Raw genomic sequence first — 20,186 nt, forward strand, 5'->3', positions numbered from 1 at the left:
GCTGAGGATCTGACCCCCGGACCTCCTGGCGATCGACTCATCTATAGGAGTAGACACTTAACACTTAAGTGGCGGATACACTTGTGACCGAGAAATCCGGTTTTCGGCGCGGCAAAATATCCTGCAGGTTTGACGCGCGCGGGGGCGGATGATCCGGGGGTCTTCAGACAGCCAAACTGGCCATGCATCATTTTCCCACTCGGGTGTTTTGCCCTTTATTAGAGAGTTTTAGCTGACCTTTTTTTGACGGTCCGCTGTGCTTCCGGCGACCCGCTCTAGCATAATCGGAGTGTCAGTAGCAGAAAGGCTTTTAGCTAAGCGATAACCGTATCTTCCTCGACGGGTAATCATTCGCGTCGGTGCCCTGTGCGTGTGTAAACGTCATCCCAGAGCAACGATACGAATTTGTATTTTAATCACTCAAATAAAGTAAAATACCGTGTTGAGTGCTTTATCTCACCTTTTTTTTAATAGAAGCCGTTCAACGTTTTAACAGCCAAGACAAGGCTGTCTTTCTCGGTGCTGCATAGAAGTAGGCCCGCGCTTCGGTCGGCTTTTTTCGCTTCCGTTCTAAAGTTCGTTGAGGTGCGCGGCAGCTTTGCCTATTAGGAAGCGCTTTCGCCTTTTCGTCACTCGTGTTTCAACAGAAGAAACGGAGTTCGCCGTAGCGCGTTCGTTTCGCTGCGGGCAGCCATGTTGGAGTTCCGCTCAGTAGCAGCTGCCGCGACGATCCGCTGAGAGGCCCCCCTGGCTAGCGAAGCGGGGCCCCGCTCCGGTATTAGAGAGTTTTAGTATGGCGTTTTAACTGTGGCGTTAATGTTTGCGCGCCGCAATCGCAAACGGATAGCGCCTCGTTACGCGACGGTTAGGGTGCCCGCTAACGCTATGGGCGCGATAAAGTGGTGCTTTCCGCTATACTAAAACTCTCTATTATTGCCGCTAGCGCCCTAGCGCACCACGCATGCGTAAAGGCGCTCCCGCTTTCTATCGGAGCGGAGCGCACCGTCAGAAACGGTCAGCTGAAACTCGGTATTTAAGATGACAAAGGCTTGCCCGACAGAGGCCGGTTAACACGACCGGCTCGAAGTCCGCCCACAGTTCTCCCTAGGTCGCGCTTTCCCAGCCTGGTTTTTATCCTTTCATCTCGAGTATCGGGAGAAGGAGCCAAGTGTTCTTCCTTGTAAACGGTCACGACTTTTTTGTCCACTCCTAATACCTCGTGTCACCCGTGGCCGACTGCTTCCTTGAACGGCCGGCAGGTGTGGCCTCTTTTCATCGTAAGTTGCCATCGCACTAACAGTCGGCGTGACTGGGAGGCAGGCTGTCGTCGCTGCCAGTATGCTGTCACTCAATTTGTTGTGCGGTGCATGTTCGCGGCGAGCGCTCGAAGCAGTTCATCGACCTCAGCCCTTTATAGTTGGGGAAAATTCTCTCTACTAGCGATTTGCGTTTTTCAACGCAATGGATGGGCACGCTTTACTGATCATGACCGCAATTCGCCTTCAGTGCAAAGAACCATCACCACCGTAGCGATGGTTTTTCGGTTCTACTCCTTAAGGCGTAACCATGGTTCCTTTAGTCTAGACCTCTCCAGCGGAAACCTCAAACCGGTGCGCAGCACCGCGCCATTAGCGATCCGGTTGGAGAGTACTGGTGGCCCCAGTGTTGCTCGCTGCCTCCGGACTGTTGTTTGTGGCGTGCTCCATGCATCCCTGCATGCGTTTCCGAGCTATTCGGTCCGGTTTTGCGTTTTTCTAAGGCATTTATGCCGTACAGCAATTCTTTCTCAACCGGGCAGCACTGCGCTGCATACGGTTGTACCAACAACCAAAAGAAAAGAAATGTCTTGCGTAAGCAGACCTGCGGCACTCACGGTGTCGCCCAAGAAGAGTGCGGCTGCAACATGTTTTTGTTGCATCGTTTTCCCGCCGACCCTGATTTAAGACAGCGGTGGTTAAGCGCGGTCAACCGGAAAGGTTTTACGCCGACAGAATCGTCGCGTCTGTGCTCGGAGCACTTCGTGGACGGCAAACGAAGCGACCGAAACCCAGTGCCGATGCTCCGTCTCGGCTACGAAAGAAAGGTAACCAGTGTGTTGATCGGGATTAATTTTCCTGTTACTAAAAACTGGAAATTTATTGTATCGTAGGTTGTAGTTGGAAGGCGACGCCTAGTAAAGCACGATTACCAAACGGCGACAAAAAAGGTACGTTGTTCACTTCACAAGTGCCGTAAAATGCGACCGTGCTTATCCGTGACTGTTTTGCAGAGGAGAGATGAGAATACGCCGGAAGCAACGAACTCCGAAAGCGTCCTCTTGGACTCTGAGGGATCAGACACAGAAAAGGCCTCGACATCCGCACCAAAACAGATGGTGAGACGGAGACTTTCATCTAGAAGATCGAGCTTTCACAATAACCACTGGCACTTTTCTCGCGCACATGCAGGCTTCAAGGTGTAACATGGGTTTAGAGGCGCTGTGTGCAGCTGCAGCATCTCTCAGCAAGGTATTTGATCCCGCATCTTGTTTAGAACGCAGCGATACAGTACGATTACGTCACGTGAAAGGAAAGGGAAGGGTTGACTCCGGATTCTTTTTTTCTCGGTACTGACTACAGTGACGGGGCCCGTCGCTTTAAAATCTGCACTACAGTGACGAGGCCCCGTCACTCTAAAAGAATCATTACAGTGACGGGGCCCCCTTAATATAACAAAATCAAAACCAGCCGATTGGCCGCCGATTCTCGTTGGTGGATTTGGTGTAGTGGTTCTGCCGCTGACTATGGACGTTGTAGACCGTGGTTCGATTCTCGCACCGTGTTTGTGTGTGTGTGTGTGTGTGTGTGTGTGTGTGTGTGTGTGTGTGTGTGTGTGTGTGTGTGTGTGTGTGTGTGTGTGTGTGTGTGTGTGTGTGTGTGTGTGTGTGTATCAAGACCGACTGCTCTCGCTGAAATATTGTGAAGCGGGCGTCGGGTGGCGGCTTGGAGATCCGTTCGGATAGAGCTAGAGTTAGTCCGACCATCTGTAATTATTAATAATGATTAATAATTAGCAGTGATTCTGGCTAGTCAGGGAGCGGTAGCGGTTTGGCCGGTTGGGTAAAAATCAAGAGAGACTGCTCTCAACGCGAGTTGTGTTTCCTCTGGACGGAACGCTAGACACGGCCTTTCCATAAACAAGCGCCAGGCAGCTCGTGCGCCAGGCAGCTCGTGCGAACGACTGACTGGCAAAACACGTGTAGTGCAGGGGCCCCGTCACTGTAGTGCAGATTTTAAAGCGACGGGCCCCGTCACTGTAGTCAGTACCTTTTTTCTTTTTCGGTACGTGCCATTCGTAGTGCTGACGTGTAACGGTTTACCAGCCTTGTAAGAAGCGCATCACGGACTTCTTGCATAAAGCCGAGGTTTTTGAAAATGGTCATTACAACTAGTCTGTTCTTTGTGCTGACAGTTTCAGACCCCAGAAGAAACTGCCGCTGATGTTCCTGCAGAGGCACCTGATGGGCCTGAACCAGACATCACCCATAAAGTATGTACAAGTAGTGTGGTTAATGTAATACCACATGCACTGGTCAATGTTTGCTGAATGTGCAAGTGGACACCTACACAGTTGTCTAAGGGAGCATTAAGAAGTGAGAAATGGCCAACTAAAAATTCATGTGTTCTAGGCAAACATGTGGAACATTATTTGAACAAACTAGCCCAAACCCAAGCCTTAATTAAACATGTGGAAGGCAGCTCATCTTTGGCCATATTTTCGAACGCCAGAACACTGCTTGGAAAGTTCAGGACCATTTCGTGCATTATAAACAATGATCCCATGTGGGTGCTGAAATGTTTATTTGACTAAAATTCATTGGTTGGTGTTGTTCTCCTTTTACGATGACCCACCATGACCAGGCGAGCTTTTGTGCAACCCTCGATTATTTCATAACTTAGCCCCCCCCCCCCCCTCAAAAAAAAAAAACAGCTGTGAAGGCAACAGTGCACAAAAATGGGACATTAAGGTGCTACAAACAAGAGTGCTGTTAAAGTAGAAGATGCCTCACAAGTGCAGTATGTTTTAGTTAGGCGTGCACTCGGCACTGCAAAGCTTCGCGTCGAGGCAAACTCCCATTGCTGCATGAGAAAAACCTGCTGTTTTTAACGAAGAAGCCCATAAAGTTGGTTATTTGTCGAAATGACAAGTTGAGCATGTGAACTGAACTGCTTGCATGCTAGAGGGGAGGAGGAAGAAATTTCTTGACATTTGGATGACTCTTGGCCTGTGGGTAACTGGGAAGGAAGGGAAGCTGTGCAAGTAGCCAAGCAGTTAATGCGTTAGTGCATGCTACACTCTTGAGTAGCCTTCTACTCTAGTGTACAGCGCTTTCTAAAGTAGTGCATGCTAGAGGCTTTTTTTAGCATGCACATAATTTCCCCTTCCCGTTTTACGGCAGACAGCGTACATGCTGGCCACCTTTGATGGTTGCAGTGCAGCAACCTCTTCACAGTGCATGGATGCTGTAAGTAGATCAAGCATTGCATTCACTGTGGTGCAGACATGTCTCATTGTTTCAGTTAACTACACTACTGTGAACCCGTTTTATTTCAGGCAACACAAACGTCGACTAAACCAGGCACTACTGCTGGCGCAAGGACCAACCCCTTAGCTACAGATGCTGTAAGTTGAATGATATTTATACCAGGCTGCTTCTGCACACCTTCCCTAAATACACGACAGTTAGAGCAATCACAAACTTTACTATTCCAGACAACACAGACTTTGGCCACTCCAGCCTCTGCCGACAAGACTAGCCCACAGGAGCAGCAAATACCAAAAGTAAGTAGAGTGAAGCACCCTCACAATCATTGTATGCAGGCTTCCTTTTGAAAAAAGCTGGCTCCAATCCACGCTGTGAAGGTTGCTTGAAAGCAAAACTGTGAACGACCTTCACAACAATTCCACGTGCGATGTCACTTGAATTCACACACGTAGCTCTAGAAAGAGTGAAACCAGAGATTCTGGCAGCCGTTCCCTGGGATTGGTGGGGCTGCCGTCCTCAACGAAGCAGCGTGGGCCACGGCTAGGCTCGAGCGGCAGACACTGCCGCTGTAGCCCGGCCGGGCGTCAGCAGAAACAAAACGGAGAGGAGCGTGTTTTGAAGGCTGAGACAGAGGAACCTAGCCATCCTGATGTGCTAGCTCGAGGCTACACCACCGCACGACACAAGCGCAGACACTGAAACAATCCGGCATGTGAGCTTGGTGATTCCCATTTATACAGATTTAAACTAGTCAGTTTAGTAAGTTTGATGATTGTGAGAAAGCTGAGAGAAATTTTATAAAACAATCCGGCATGTGAGCTTGGTGATTCCCATTTATACAGATTTAAACTAGTCAGTTTAGTAAGTTTGATGATTGTGAGAAAGCTGAGAGAAATTTTATAATCGCTATTTATCAGAACCAGTTGCTCCTTTCGTCTTTTGTAATACGGGTTAAAACACAACCGAATTGGTATTCAGCAATTTCGGAGTCCCATTCGTGACAAGCAATGCGCAAAAGGTGGCGTTTCTGTAGCGGCCAGATGTGTCTGTAAGTGGTCTCTACATTTTGTTTTCCCACCGTGCTAATGAATCCTTGACATATTTTTGCCGTATGACCACTTCATGCCCGTGCCACATATACACGAAAAATGACATTAATTGTATTAGGCCTTAAGATACCGAACGACATTATTTGGGCGGGCCGTGCGGCACGCAAACACGCAAAGCTATTAAATGTGTTTGGCATGATGGTGATAATGACCAAAAAGAGAAATGCACTCATATTTAGTAGCTTTTAATGTAGAGAAAGATGTCTGTCAAGGGTTAAAAATGTTTTTTGTGAAAGGAAACATTATGAGAAATAGTGTTTTCTAAGAAACAGTGTGAGCTGTTTCTAAAAGTGGCTTCAGCAGCTGCCATCACCTGCCAGCGGTAGCCAAATCCGTAAAATTTGGAACGATGAGCAACGCGATGTTTTGCCTTTTTGCTGCTGTTTTAGTGAACTTCGTCTTGTTCAGAACTTCGCCACCAAGAGAGCAGAGAAAATCGTCTTGTTTCAAAGTTCAGCTACGTTTCCGTGTCAACCCTCTGGTGCTGAGAGTTTCGTTGGTTTCATTTCGTGCTCCTCGCGTTTGAGAGTAGGCAGATTTAAGGCATTCGTGAAGGCGAATGAGTTGTGCGGAACTCCTTAAACCAAAAATGAGATTAGAGCGAATGGCATAAGATTTTTGCGTGTAGCAGCGAATTAATGCCATTTAATTATTTCAGTCACGAATTATTATATTCACTGCAGAAAAATTCCATACTTGGAGGTATAGCAGTGTCTAGAGGGAAGAAAAAAAGTTCAGTCTCTCTGGAATACTTATCACGCAAATGGCGTCGCGTCCTCATACAGAGACATTATTACTCAATCCTGCTTTTCCCTATAAAAAATAATAAATATTCTGAGGCAGTTTACAAACAAGGAGGTGAAATAATAATTTCTGCACATGAAAGTAGCCTTTATAAATGATTTGCGCCGCAGTAAAAGAGAACTTGGGACGGAAACACACCGGAGCCCCCACAAAACTTGGTGGCGTCTATTTTGAAACGATGTTTCTGAGTGCGGTTTCGCCATTCCACATAACATGGCGCTACCTTTCACTTCCGTAGGTTTCAAACATCAGCCGCACCGCTCTTCAGCATAAACTCTTCGTTTTTATGAGGAAAACGACGAAGAAAGTTGCGTCTCCATACGAAGACACGGTGACTGAAAGTTAAACTTAAGGCATTAAGCACTAAATGTCATTTCTCGTGTACGTGTGGCACGGGTATAATTTATTCGGGTGCAGATTACCCTGAAGGTGCTGTCGAACAATTTAATCAAGCCATGCGTAGTAAGCGCACAACGGACGTGAAGCAGCGCCAGAACAGGCCCAACACCGTCGCTAAACCAGACGACAAAGCCGACAGAAGTGTCCTGCCGACGCGGCCTCTGGGGTGAGCACGGGGAACGCTGGGTAATAGCGCCCTATCGCCGCACCATCTACACTGTGCTCCATGAGTGAAAAGCGCCCCCTGCCCCCCTCCCCTCCCGCCGCGTTGGGAGTTGCTTGTCCCACACGCCACGAAATAACTGTTGCTTGATAAGGGTAGAAAGCTTTGCTTTGAAACGCTACTACTACAGGACAGAAAACCTCTCATTTGTTTTAATGCAATGCATTTGACTGGTGTTAATTTGGCATTTTGTTTAATAAAGGGGCCTCGACACTAAAAGCTCTCGTCAAAGCGCCTATGCATTACTGTAGAACAAAGACAAGTGGGGAGTGCTGAAACCCACCATTGTAAAGTTCACACCCAACTAGTGGGTTGAGCTTATTTCATCAATTCTGCACAGCAGCAGTCAACGCACTCATTCTGACAATGTGTTTTGTATGCCTTACAGCACCTTCTCTCACAAGGGCTTAGCTCTGGGCTACTTAAAGGGACCCTGCGACACTCTTCGTGCAGTGCAAGTAAACCTGCGCGACGTTTAGATTAGACTTCCAGGAACACCCGAGCCAAATATTACACGTGCACGTGAAGCGGTAAGCGAGCAAATCGCCGTGAAAGTCGCGGAACAACCAACCGCTGTCTCTTCAATTCTCCTCATTATGCACCCTTGGCATGGCCTCTGCGACGTCAATCGGGCCATGGCTGTCCTATTGGCTGTCGCCGGTCAACTTCGCGGCTAAAGTCTGGCATTTCCTGTGACGATCAGCCGTCGTCGGCGCTGTGTATGAACCTCTTTTATGTCTGAACCTGTCCGCATGCTTTTGGTGTTTCTTTTGTTTTGAGTGCGCGTGGAGTTTGAGTGATATTCCACTTTCAACGAGCCCACTCGGCAACAATCGTTTATTGCTAGAAAAACGCCCTACCAGCCTGAGCGCTTGCTTGCGAGCAGGCCACCATGCCTGCTTTTTTGTGGCACTAGACCGGAAATAGACCCGTCTACGTTGCGGGGAAAAGGACGAAACTCCCCGGCCTGTGACATATCGAAGGCCGCCGAACAGAACGCCGCGCGCCGCCCCCCTCTCTGGGAGAGAGCGCGCAGCTTTCGGCGCGTTGTCCACGGTTGAGTTGAGAGGGAACATTTATGCGCTATTTTTCATCTTGCGTAGTTTCGGTGATAGTGAACGAATTTTCATAATTCTTGCGGGAGGAGATTGCTGGGACAATAGACTTTACCCCCAAATACATTACGAGTAGTCGATGGTAAGTGTTGCAGGGTCCCTTTAAAATAGCTTGCCACGTTCTTTTTGTAGCTAATACACAATGGCGTTGTTGTGTAACCAGTTATGTGCGGGCATTGTAAGCTTTCAAAAGCTTTAAATAAATATGTTGTCATTTTTGCTTACGTCTATGTGCCATTGTTCGAACTATTTTTCTACTGCATTTTGGCTAAATCAGTTGGCTTTGCCCACTAATGTGTGACGGTAATGACTATGGACGACTGTTCACAGCTACCTTGCACACAGGCCTCACAGATTCTAATTTGGTGCAGCCTTTTGAGTCATTTTGCAATCTTTTTTTTTCCCTGAGATGCATGCATACACATGGGGAACACCGAAGTGCTGGAAGTCACCAGCCTTTACATCAATGCCACGGTGCAGTAGATGAGAGCATGAAATGCAAGCGTCACTGGGGACGCAACAAAATGCATGCAATTTATTCAGCCTTTGTGGACCTTTGGTGTGTTGAGCTAAGTAATAATTTACGTAAAGCTAACGGCAGTTTCAGTTGGTGTGTCATAATGGCGGTTGCTGAAATTTTGAAGAAATTTCTCATGTTTTAGCTCTTGTCTTGCATTCTTTACAGGCCTCAACCTGTGACACTGCAACACAGTGGGAGAATCCCTGTCATCAAGATCACACATATGGTCAAAGCCCACCACTTGGGTTTCAGAAGCCATCTTTTGTTGAAGGGCTATCTGGAGATGACATTTTTTTCTACACTGGACTTTCAGAAGCTGTGTTCAGAAAGCTTGTCGAGGCAGTGGGGGCACTTGGAAAAAAGTCGTGCAAACTGTCCCGAGCTGACCAACTAATGATGTGCCTCATGAGGCTTCGCCTTGGGCTCCTCTATGGGCATCTGGCTCGCATTTTTGGGCTATCGGTGTCCAGTGTTGGCAACCAGGTAAACTACATGCTTGGCATACTTTCCGAAGTTATGAAGTATGTGGTTGTCTGGCTGCCAAGGAGCCACATTACCAACAGCATGCCGGCGTCTTTTATCGAGAATGGCTACGACAGCACCACATGCATTCTCGATTGCACAGAGGTCATGCTACAGCGTGCCAAAAAGCTCATGGCTAGGGCGCAGACGTATAGCAACTACAAAGCCCACAACACCGTCAAATTTCTTGTAGCAATTGCGCCAAGTGGCTACATTATGTTTGTCTCAAAGGCATATGGGGGCCGTGCCTCAGATAAATTCATCACTAGGGACAGCAGTGTAGGCGACTATCTTGTCCCAGGGGATGAAATCATGGCCGACCGAGGCTTTATCCTGGACGACGAGCTGCAGGTGCAGGGAATAAAACTGAACACCCCAGCCTTCACGAAAGGTACGTGTCCTTAACTTGCAATGCATGGCGGCTAAAAATGTTTTCGCATTTATTTTGCAGGAAAGAAGCAGCTCACGGAAAAGGAGGTGACAGAGACCAGGCGGATTGCCTCTGTCCGCATTCATGTGGAAAGGGCCATTAACCGGATCAAAACGTACCGGATATTCAAGCAAGCTTTGCCAATTAAGTCTAAGAAGACTATCAGTAGGATGATTTTTGTTTGTGCAGGTCTCTGCAACCTAAAAAGTGAGCTTATTCGCGAATAAGTGCTTGAAGAACGACGGTCTAGGCAAAACATCTGTCCGTATCCAAGAGGGTCCTCTGCAGGAACCAGTGCACGTGTGAAAAAAAAAGTTGGAGAGGAGTTAGGAGTAAGCGGAGAGGGAATGTCTGGCTCTTCCGCCTCGGAGCAACATGTTGGTAACATACGTACACTCTTGCACAGTCAGCGTGGAAAACACACATGCAAAGTTTGAGGAAGCAATGGGAAAAGGGAGGTCTGGTTCTTCCGAACGCGGTGAATGTGAGGGAGCAAGGGGAGGGGAAACGAATAACAGTGACACGAAAGCGGCAAGAGTCCATCCACCATTGCCATGCCACCAGTGTTATACGGGGCCACAAAGACAAAATACAAGCTTTGTTTGTTACGACTGCTTTGTCCCGATAACACTGATACCAATTGTATTGCAAACTTCAGAGGAATAGTGGAGATATTGAGTAAACAGACCAAGCAGTGGCAACTTCACAGCCACTTTTTGCGACTTCTCTATGACGCCACAGGATTATATTGGTGCTATTCGTGGCCACCAACCAAAAGCCACCACCAAAAAACATGTCTGGACATTTGTAGTGGGGCCTCTAATTCCATTTATTCTATCAGGGTAGACACTTTGAAATGTTTTTTTTTGAATAGAAAACTGGAATTTATTACCACAGGCTGTAGTTATGTCAGTCTCTATTCATGAGTTTGAATCAGCCTTGCTCCAATATCGTTTCGCTATGAAGTGGTCATAAGCTACGCCCATATTTTCTTTCCTCGAGTATAGTGTTTTGCCGTCTCCTTTGCATTTTCTTTTTTCTGTGTTATCAAGACGTTGCACTGTAAGACGTTATACGCAGTATTTTCTGCGCACATCTTGGTGGAATACTTGCTGCTTGTCCATGGTTTCTTGTTGATCATGCTGTGCTACTGATTTTTTTTTCTGCGCTACCAGAGTTCAATGCTTTTCTGGTCAAGAAACTTCTCCATCACGTTATGGGAGCGTCATTTGCTGCCAAAAGTGGCCGCAACGCAGAGCTGGGTGTCAGAAGGGGGCTGCCAGCACAGCCATAACGGCAACGAAAGCATGGTTCAAACGCTACTCGACTGGCACTGCCCGCCAGAAAACTTGCACAGTCCTTGTCGCACTAGATTCATGTGCTTGTGCCTCATGTATGAAGTAGCCAGCACGCAACATGAGCCCAACAATGCCTTAAATGGTGTTGTGTAACGAGCTGTCGCTTCAGGTGCAGAAGCATAAACCAACGCCGCCTGTATAAACATTGCCTAACGCGTGAGCGAAAAATGGCCAAACAGCCACTCTCCTATTGCTCTCTCCTACCCTTCCCCGCTCCGTAGCCTTCCAGCGTGCTTTCGTGTCCGCCAGCCAGCGCCGCTTTTCGGAGACTATGCAAAATAGTGGAAAGTTTGTTCAGCATTCCCGAGGCGGCGCTCCTACGCCTTCTTGTTTTTCACCATGCCTGTCTGTCTTGGCCTGTCGCTGATAAAACTGCCTTTGTCACGAAGCAAAATCCCTTGCGCTGCCGCAGGCTGATGCCGGCATTGCGCGCTTATCTACTCGGATCCCAGGCCCTGAAATTTTCTGAGTGGGGCATCCCACCTCTATCCCCTCCGCATTTCGGTCTTGTTTTGTCTCTGCTGTTCACACTCCGCATCGGTATGCACTTTTAAAATTGAGGACTGTACTGTAGAAGCACCCTGACGGCGTGGCGGGATCCTCAGCTGCTTATCCTTTTGTTTTCTATAATCTTCTGAAAGTTACAAGCACGTGATAATTCTGGAAAAGTAATGGTGGAAGTAATTAGCGCCTGAACAAAAAATGTGCACGCAATTTTTTCTTCCCTTAATTGTCCAGAGAGAAAAAAAATCAGTAAAATAATGGGTGCACCACCCGAGAATATCGTTTTTCTGTTCGCTATTTGGCTATCCAACAATTAAAATGTTCTTACACTGTTTAAGTTCTGCCTCTGCCAGTTATCTTTGGAAAAATGGAGCAAGTATGAAGTGAGCGACACCCCCAGCGTGCCCCAGAACTACCACCCCGTCGCGACTAAGATGTGAGCGAAACGGCTCTTGAAACCCAGCAGGAAAGCTGACAGACACGTCGTAGAAGTGGGTGCAGCGTTCGCGAATCGCGAGCAGTGACGCAAGGCGAGATGTCCGCCGGCGCGCGCCCCATAGCGGATGAGTGCGTGAACTAAGCATCCTTACCCTTCCCATTGAAAAGTGTGCAACGCATTAGGCAATGTTTATAGGGGCGGCGTTGCCAGAATACATGGGGAGAGGGGGGGCATGGTACCTATTGTTCACTCGCGCCTTATTATCCTTAGTGCGGTTTCGATGCTTGTTTTGTGGTTTTTTTCTTTACACGAATACTGAGCTCTATGCGGTACGCCAGATTACCCTGACGCATGCGCTCGACGTCTTGAGCGGGAATTGATGTGTCCTGTCTGGGTTTTTTGTTTACGACACGAAATTTTCTGACCAACGAGAGGCTAATAGCTTCACTGTAAAAAAGAAAACTTGAGCTGGTTGACATAGCAATTTGCATCTGTGAGTCAAGGATTGTGCTTCTCCAATGCGGCTCAGCTATCGTTTCGAAGAATTGCGTGTGTGCAGGTGATCCAGTTGCAAGGTACCTATTAATAGAGAAAGTTACCACAACGCGTGGACTTTTTAAGGTAGTGATCTTCCTTGCATAAGGTATTCCCAAACACACAAGTTGGCCGTACGCCTGCACTAGTAAGTGAGCTATGACTGATCATCTATGACAAATAATAAAATAGGAGTACGAGTAGCACGCACATAATTGTCAAACTTTAGAACGGCCTGCATGAAATCCTAACTCTCACGACTGCTTGTTGCCCTCTTGTGCACAGCAGTGCCCCTAGAAGCAGCTTTGGTACCTATATCAACCTTCGACCACAGTTTCATGACCAGAAAAGCATCAAAGGGCTCTCGTTGTGCTGCAACATACATTGTGCGCTAGTTTTTGCGCACACCCTTGTTGAATAATTGCTGCTTGTCTGTGCTTTTTTTAGGTCACTGCGTTTAAAAATGTATTTGTGCTATATGTTTGTTTGTTTGTTGTGCTATATTTGTAGTATGCAACTTTCTCGTTTTATGCAGCACGAGGATATTAAGAATCCTTGTCTGCGTGCGTATTTTGTTTTTTTAGCAAACCCACCCTGTAATAGCCCAACCAGGGCTAACAGTGTAAATAAATAAAATCACTTGAATGCTAACGCGCAGTGAACACACTGGTACCTGCGTTTTTACTGCTGGCCCATACGGTTTCACTCTGGCCCTTGAGACGCTACTGTAGCGTGAAATGTGAAAGTGCTTCAATATTACTGGCATTTTTTTTTTCAGTAAACAAAACATCTTTCACTGCTGGAAGGTAGCTGAACGAGATACCACAGGCTAGTTCTTTCAAACTGAACAAAGTCGTGTTTTGTCTTTGTCGGACTAACAGCCTGTCCATTGATGGTGCTTTTTTGAAGTTGCATGGGCAGAGAGCCCCGAACTGAGATTTTTATAAACTTGACTTAAAGGGGCTACACAGACAAACAATTTCGGTTCTTTCAAAAGATTGTTTCGGAATAACGCTGCATTTATTGCAAACTTCACTCAAATTAGCCAAACAATTTCGGTTCTTTCAAAAGATTGTTTCGGAATAACGCTGCATTTATTGCAAACTTCACTCAAATTAGCCATATAATGAAAAGACAATAGGACTGCATGCGATATGGCCCACTTTTGTGATCACCCGAGGCCGACTGAAATCAAATGCAAATTGAATGGATTGTAAGCTAGCAAAACTATATGTGCTTTGAAATTTAGTGCATAATCTTTTTACAGCAATTTATTTACAAGGCCCTCCTTGTTTGTGGAGTCGTACCTTTTACAAATTCTGTGTTCACCCCTTCCCCCATAAAAGAAGACGAAGAAGTGGTGAGCAATATCTGCTCCAGCTATGGAAGGTTTAGAACCAAAATGAAATAAACAAATGGGGCTAAAAGCCAAAATACATTTTCAAGAACAAGCCAATTTTCAGGGTAAAAAACAGTTACTTTCCATATTTTAGGCAACAGGCACGCTGTGCGTTGCAGAAGAATGGGCAATTGTGTGCACAAATAAAGGTGAATAAAAACAGCTAGCAAAATGCTGCAATTACACAGAATGGTAGGCATCAGGAAAGTTAAACAGCAGGAAGGAACTAGGGAGCAAGCAAGTGAAGAATACACAGTGCACTTGAAAGGTCGATGTTTTCCGGAAGTGTTCACCAGAAAAAGCAACCGTTTCAGTCTGTGAAAAATAATAAGTTCAAGCCGCTGTATTTCAGTTCACCAGACTGCTTGAAAGAAAAACTGCACACATTATGTACAATATGTACACCATACAAACGGAGGTGCTGTTGAGGAAGTCCAAAGTTGTTCTAACGTGAAAATCCAACATTCACTGCCACATGAGGTCACATGGTACACACCAGAAAAAGAAATGCACAGTAATTACACTTCAGACATTGACACGAACAGTGGGTCTCTAAAAAGAACATGGGCTTCGTGTAAGGTGCACACAGAAGACTCAAGGCAAAAAAAAACCGCACAGATCACTGGCAAAGTGATGGGGCACAAGAATGTTGTGCAAATCACACAATAAGGCACAGATGAAAGTTCACTTGAGGTCGCGGGTTAGATTCCCGGCCGCGGCGGCCGCTTTTCTGATGGAGGCGAAAAGCAAAAACGCCCGTGTGTACGAGATTTCGGTGCACGATAAAGATCCCCAGGTGGTCAAAATTAATCCGGAGCCCTCCACTACGGCGCGCCTCATTGCCTGCGTTGCGTCGGCGCGTTAAACCCCACAATCAATCAAAGTTCACTTGAACCACAGACATCACACCTCAGGCATGAAATGTGATCGACAGGTTCGATTAAGATCTTGACGGCTCTTGTGCATCATCCAATAGATAACGAAGGTTTGGTGATTCAACCCAATGTTTCACGAAACGATAACTACAAATGGTAAAATACGTACGGCAAGCACAGGTGTGAGCAGAAATAAACAGAAATAATCTAAGTAGATAGTCAGGAATTAGGGAGATAGGCATATACGTTCGTGGTGGAGAATCAAGGCACGGCACATTTAAGCAGTCTACACGTCCCGCAGACTTGGAACTTTTCGAAGTCCGCATGTCTGGAGTAAATGCAGCCTCCCGGGGACATTACGATGGGAAAAGAGAAGCGAAATTCAAAACGGAGGAGTGAAACTTTTCGAGCTAATGCAAGTTCGGAACCAAATAAAGCCTTGCAAGCACACAAACAAACAACATGCAAACACGACTTGACACTTTGAAGACAAACAAGAGCGCACACATGAAAGTCCCACACTTTTGCATCACATTCAGGAACTGAGTTTTGCACCCACAAATATGTTGACGGACACAAAAAATCCACAGAACCTTAGCCATAAACTGTTGTAGTGTAAAAACGACATCAACAATTGTCTCTTGCTCCTTTTTACCTATTCATTACACAATGCAAGCTGCACAGAACACTACTGAGTGCACATCTACATTCGGCAGATTTGGCCGTAACGGTACAGAATTTCCAGCTATCCACTGCAGTACATAGTTGTGAGTCGGGGAAGCATTTCAGAAAAATAAAACTTTTGTAGCCGTGCCAAGTTACTTTCAACAAAGTGAGCGCTGAAAGGAACCAGGACAGTAACATCACCCTGTGCACTCCACACATAAAAAAGCACCAACTACTCTTCGTGCAGAACATTTGAAACTGAACTTGGCTGTAATAGCCATTGGGACCATTTTGTGCCAGAATTAAAAGCCCATCTTTGTCTCGTCTGACATCATATTTCCCACTATCTATCAGAGGTAAGCAGTCGGTGACATTTGGGCACTTGATCTCAAGAATCGCGTTTTGACTCTCAATCACCCCATCGGGCGTGGCAGAAAGCCACGGCATTTCAGAATGCACAACGTTGCCAGTTTCGCTGACAACAAGCCCAGTCTTCGCAATAAACTGGGCTCGCGCGACTGGCTCCATCTGTTTGCCATGCCGTGTGGACGCGTTCCCAGAAAAAATGGGGGAAATCATCCTTTCCGCTGCTTTGTCGCAAGCCGTTGCTTCCTTTTTTGGCACCTTACTGATGTTCGATGCCGTCAAGCGCAGTCTTCTTGAAAAGAACCACAGCGGTGTCGACTGGCTTAACGTCTCGTGCTGAAGTGCAGTGGCACCTGCTGATGACAGCATGACATAACTGTCATAAAAAGCTTGGCACTGAGCACAGTTGTCACCTCCGTGGTTATGTACAGTTTGTTGACCAGATGTTCGTCGAAGGTCACGGTGCCGCTCTGGTGCGTTCAGCGTTTCAAAGAGCTGAGTGCCTGCGTGTAATGAATGCAGAAGTTACATTAGTTTCCAGAGTTCACCATAAAAGCAACACCTGACTGACATGCACTGTAATGCAAGCCTGGATTAATTTTGAGTACACAGACTTCTGACCTACTCAAAGAAAGCAGAAAACCCTAGTATTGGTTTTCCCTCAACCAGAAATACAGCTGCAGCATAAAAAATTGGACATCCCATTATAAGCAGGAAATTCTAGCCAGAAAAAACCATGCAAATTGTGAATTTGCTATTACTATGAAATTTGCTACGAAATTTGTAACCATGTTTATTGCAACTACACGAATAGCACTTTATCTCTGGTGCAGAACGCAGCATTAAAATGAGAAACTAGCTTCTTAGTCACTAATTACCACTCTAGCTGCCAAATGGCAAGACAAAATATATGCATTTAACATAATATTACTGTATGGCTGAGAAAAAACTATTTTTAAGTCACAAGAGCAATATGATTTAGGCTAGGCTGGGCATTATCATATTACTTTAGAGATATTTTGGGTATCTTAATTTCTGTCCCAACATTCATTTAACTAATGTATGCACACCTCTGTAAAGAAACACCTTTGTGATGTATCGATTCCATCATGATACTCAGCCTGACAAGTATCTTATTACATTAATTGCTTGAAGTGAGCCGACATGTTTCTACCATGCGGACACTATGTTAACTCGAGTGGGTCATTTGTGGTGGAAGTCTTCCATTTTGCCATCCCTTTTTTATGCTGGTTGATGTCATTCACGGCTTCTCTAAATAACTCGATACAACATATTTTCATGATTCAGGACCACAAAACCGTGAATGCGGCATTTATTCATTACAACAGGAAAATCTGATCACCAAGGGCGGTAGAACCACCTCTCACTCATATGCCTCGCAAGTTGTGCTCACACCAACCTGACACTACCAGGAAAAAAAAAACTTAAAACAGTGGTGTGTTGCTGTTCCTTTATGACTTGAAAATATTGCTTATACAAGATTAGTGCGCATGTTCATTTAGAATTTGTTCTTGCTAAGATAAAATTATGCTTTGCGATGCACACCGTGTTGCCTACATCACAGGATTTATTAATTTCGTCCTGGTGAATCTCCTTGCACAAAATATGTAAAGTATTTCAATCCCTATATTTTTCTACCTGAATCTGAGGTCCCTTTTCGGTGAATTTACAGAAGTATCTCTGAAATAGTTGTTAAGTGAAAAAAGTATGCACCCCGGAATCCGCATTTTATGTTTAAAGCAAATGTATCGCTACGTTTCTATTCTGTAACACTATTTTGAGTATCTTGGCCCACCTTCGGTATGAGGATGTCCACATGAGCAAGAAATGCTAGTTAGCTCCCCTAACGGCATGCTAAAACATGTTGAACATACCTGGAATCTTGAAGAGACCAGGGAAGGGCGATCCTTCATGCATTTTCTTTAGCTCCTCTGCGGTCATCACTGCAAACGCTTCTCTTCTGCGTTTTGCTGGAGGGTCATCTACAGTGGTGTTCTGGAGTTTGAAACTAATGTCTTCCAGCGGGGCTGGCTCCACATTCCGTCGCGTGCCTCTATTCCACTGCGCGGCCGTATCTGTGCAACTTGCTGCTGTTGAACCGAGCCGAACAGCCATCTCCACCTTCCAAAGGATGGCTCCCACATGGCTGCATGACCGGCCCTTTCCTGCCATGCAGGAGCAGCCAGCAGTGACCACCTCGCCACTTTTCTTAACGCACACCCAGGCGTTTCTGGCTGCAGAGCTGACAGCCTGTGATGGGCACACGGTTCCTTTGACGTAACTAAAATCTTCAGAAATCTTGTGCAGCAGCAACTTGCCCACCCAGCCACTCTGCACATAATTGTAAGCGTCCGAAGATTTGTAGTTCTTCATTGCTTGCAGGTCGCAGGCCTTGGACTGAATTAGATAATACAGTACGTCTGGTGCTTGCACGCACGGCCATTGACGGATGTCGTCTGTCCATGAGGCAATCTCATCAGGATGGCTGTACACTTGGTTGTCTAGAAGACAGAAGCAAGAAAAAATGTTCTTCAGGCGTCGTTAAAAAAAAACAAAGAAAACTATTGCATATGCTGTCTCCGACACAGCTTATTCTAAGAAATGCTGAGTGGGTAAGTGAAAACGCAGTATTACAGTGGAAGTTGGGCCGTTTACAAATAATAGCTGTAACACCCCACCCCCCCCCCCTCCCCCCTCCCCTTTAAAAAACGACAGTCCGGCTACATTAGTGTAGCACAGATTCGGTGAAATACATAAACATTGAATGTCTGCAGTTAGCAATCGATCACTACCAATTTGCATGTAGTTGATTAGGAATTGATTGATCGTCGATTGATTTCACGTCGACTGATAACGAAAAAATAGCAGCGACAGTGACCAGCACACGAACACAAAAATCCACTCGCTACTCGTGACTACTGCCGCCGACACACTGCGAAGTCGGGCAAGGTCTAGTAAGCGCCATCACCACCACCCCCGACAACCCAACCCGCATCACAACGCACGGTGGGTGCAGTCTGTCTTGCATTTCACCCAACCGAGAAAACCGCTCCCGCTCACTCAGTAGCTAGAATCACGGTTGTTGCTACCAGTGTTAGTTGTGACGCGGGCGTTGCCGGGGTGGATTTGGCGACGATTCCTTGCTCGAAGTCGTTCCACCGATACCATGCAATGCTCTCATCGACAAAAACGTGCGTTTAATCAGTTCGTCACCAACTATTTGTCACCAGCAGCGCCCGCGCGGGTGCCTGAACTCGTCTGCGATATGCTCGAGCAAGCCCTCGTTGGCCGCGCTCATGTTCGCCAGCAGAACCAGCACCCCGCATATACCCAAAATTACGGTAACAAAGACGCTTAGACACATTACTGTATCGTCCAAGAAATGCAACGCCTACACGTCGAGCAAACGGCAAGCGTCATCACTGAAGAGCCCTTGGGTCGCATAAGTTCGAAGGTAAACGTAAACAAGCACGACTGTTTCAAAATCATCGCGATAGGCGATTGTTTCACGTACAGCTTCGTATGTGGCGAATAAAATCGAAATGTTTTAGGTAATAAAATGGTTTGATTTACCTCCAAGGTCGACCGGTTCGATGAGTGCAGCGGCTGTTGAAGTCGACGGCGTGCAGCCGCCTGCGTCGTTCGACGATATCCGCCGCTCGTGATCGTCGATCGCAAAATTGCGGCTCGTAACGCAGGTGTAATGTCAGATCACAATACCTAGAAATACTGCACATACACTGGACCAAAAACCGTATATAACGGATGCTTCTGCAGCCGGAATATCGCAATAGAACGGGCGAGCTAGGCACGTACACACAAGAAAAGCACACGTTCGGCGCGTTCGGGGAGACCTTGAAACAGTCCAAGATGGAATATCCCACCAAGCAGACGCCAGACGTCGCTGCGCGCGCGCGCCTCAGATAATGGCGGCGCCCATGGAGCCCGCATAGGAAAGGTGTATACAGGAGAGACGGCTTAGGAAGGGCACAGCCTACCATGCGCGCCCAGGAAAGGTTTGCCAAAAGTCGCGCGTCTTTTGAAACGGGGCTGTTCTAACGCTTGCCTTGACGGCAGTCTCTGCTGGAGCAGGTGTCAGAGCAGGTTTCTCCGCCGCACGAAAACCGGTTCACAGTGAGAAAAAAATGATAAAAATAAAGGCAGGTCCTAGGGCCTTCATAATTTATATAAGACGGCTTATATTAATGCATTGCCTCCTTCTCGGCAATGCATTTGTGCTAAGAGGTGAAGCTGACTTTAAGGAAATCGGTGTAAGTTTGGTCTTTGCGAGCTGGATTTCCCACACTGCCTGTTGCTCACTGAAGTAGGGCCATCTACGCACGGAGTATTATTGCAGAAAACGGCTCTAACTCCTGT

General features: G+C 46.6%; 1 protein-coding gene and 1 long non-coding RNA gene across 2 annotated transcripts; one reads left to right on the forward strand and one right to left on the reverse strand.

The window, feature by feature from the left end:
- The first annotated feature begins 1,690 nt into the window (after nucleotides 1-1,690).
- Nucleotides 1,691-13,302, forward strand: LOC144172448 (uncharacterized). The gene is made up of 10 exons (XM_077701147.1): nucleotides 1,691-2,083; nucleotides 2,150-2,206; nucleotides 2,270-2,374; nucleotides 2,448-2,507; nucleotides 3,451-3,528; nucleotides 4,439-4,504; nucleotides 4,594-4,662; nucleotides 4,753-4,821; nucleotides 8,861-9,608; nucleotides 9,669-13,302. The coding sequence occupies exons 1-10, from the start codon at nucleotides 1,766-1,768 to the stop codon at nucleotides 9,872-9,874; spliced, it is 1,776 nt and encodes a 591-aa protein (XP_077557273.1). The 5' UTR covers nucleotides 1,691-1,765; the 3' UTR covers nucleotides 9,875-13,302.
- A 357-nt stretch (nucleotides 13,303-13,659) lies between these two features.
- LOC144172444 (uncharacterized) lies at nucleotides 13,660-19,626 on the reverse strand. The gene is made up of 3 exons (XR_013323006.1): nucleotides 19,383-19,626; nucleotides 17,684-18,310; nucleotides 13,660-16,291 (listed from the first exon to the last, which is right to left on the reverse strand). It is a non-coding gene; the product is annotated as an uncharacterized LOC144172444 (long non-coding RNA).
- Between the last annotated feature and the right edge of the window lie 560 nt (nucleotides 19,627-20,186).

This window comes from Haemaphysalis longicornis, unplaced genomic scaffold, assembly GCF_048455015.1.
Source record: "Haemaphysalis longicornis isolate Haplotype H1 unplaced genomic scaffold, Haemaphysalis longicornis Haplotype H1 scaffold_207, whole genome shotgun sequence".
Lineage (NCBI taxonomy): Eukaryota > Metazoa > Arthropoda > Arachnida > Ixodida > Ixodidae > Haemaphysalis > Haemaphysalis longicornis.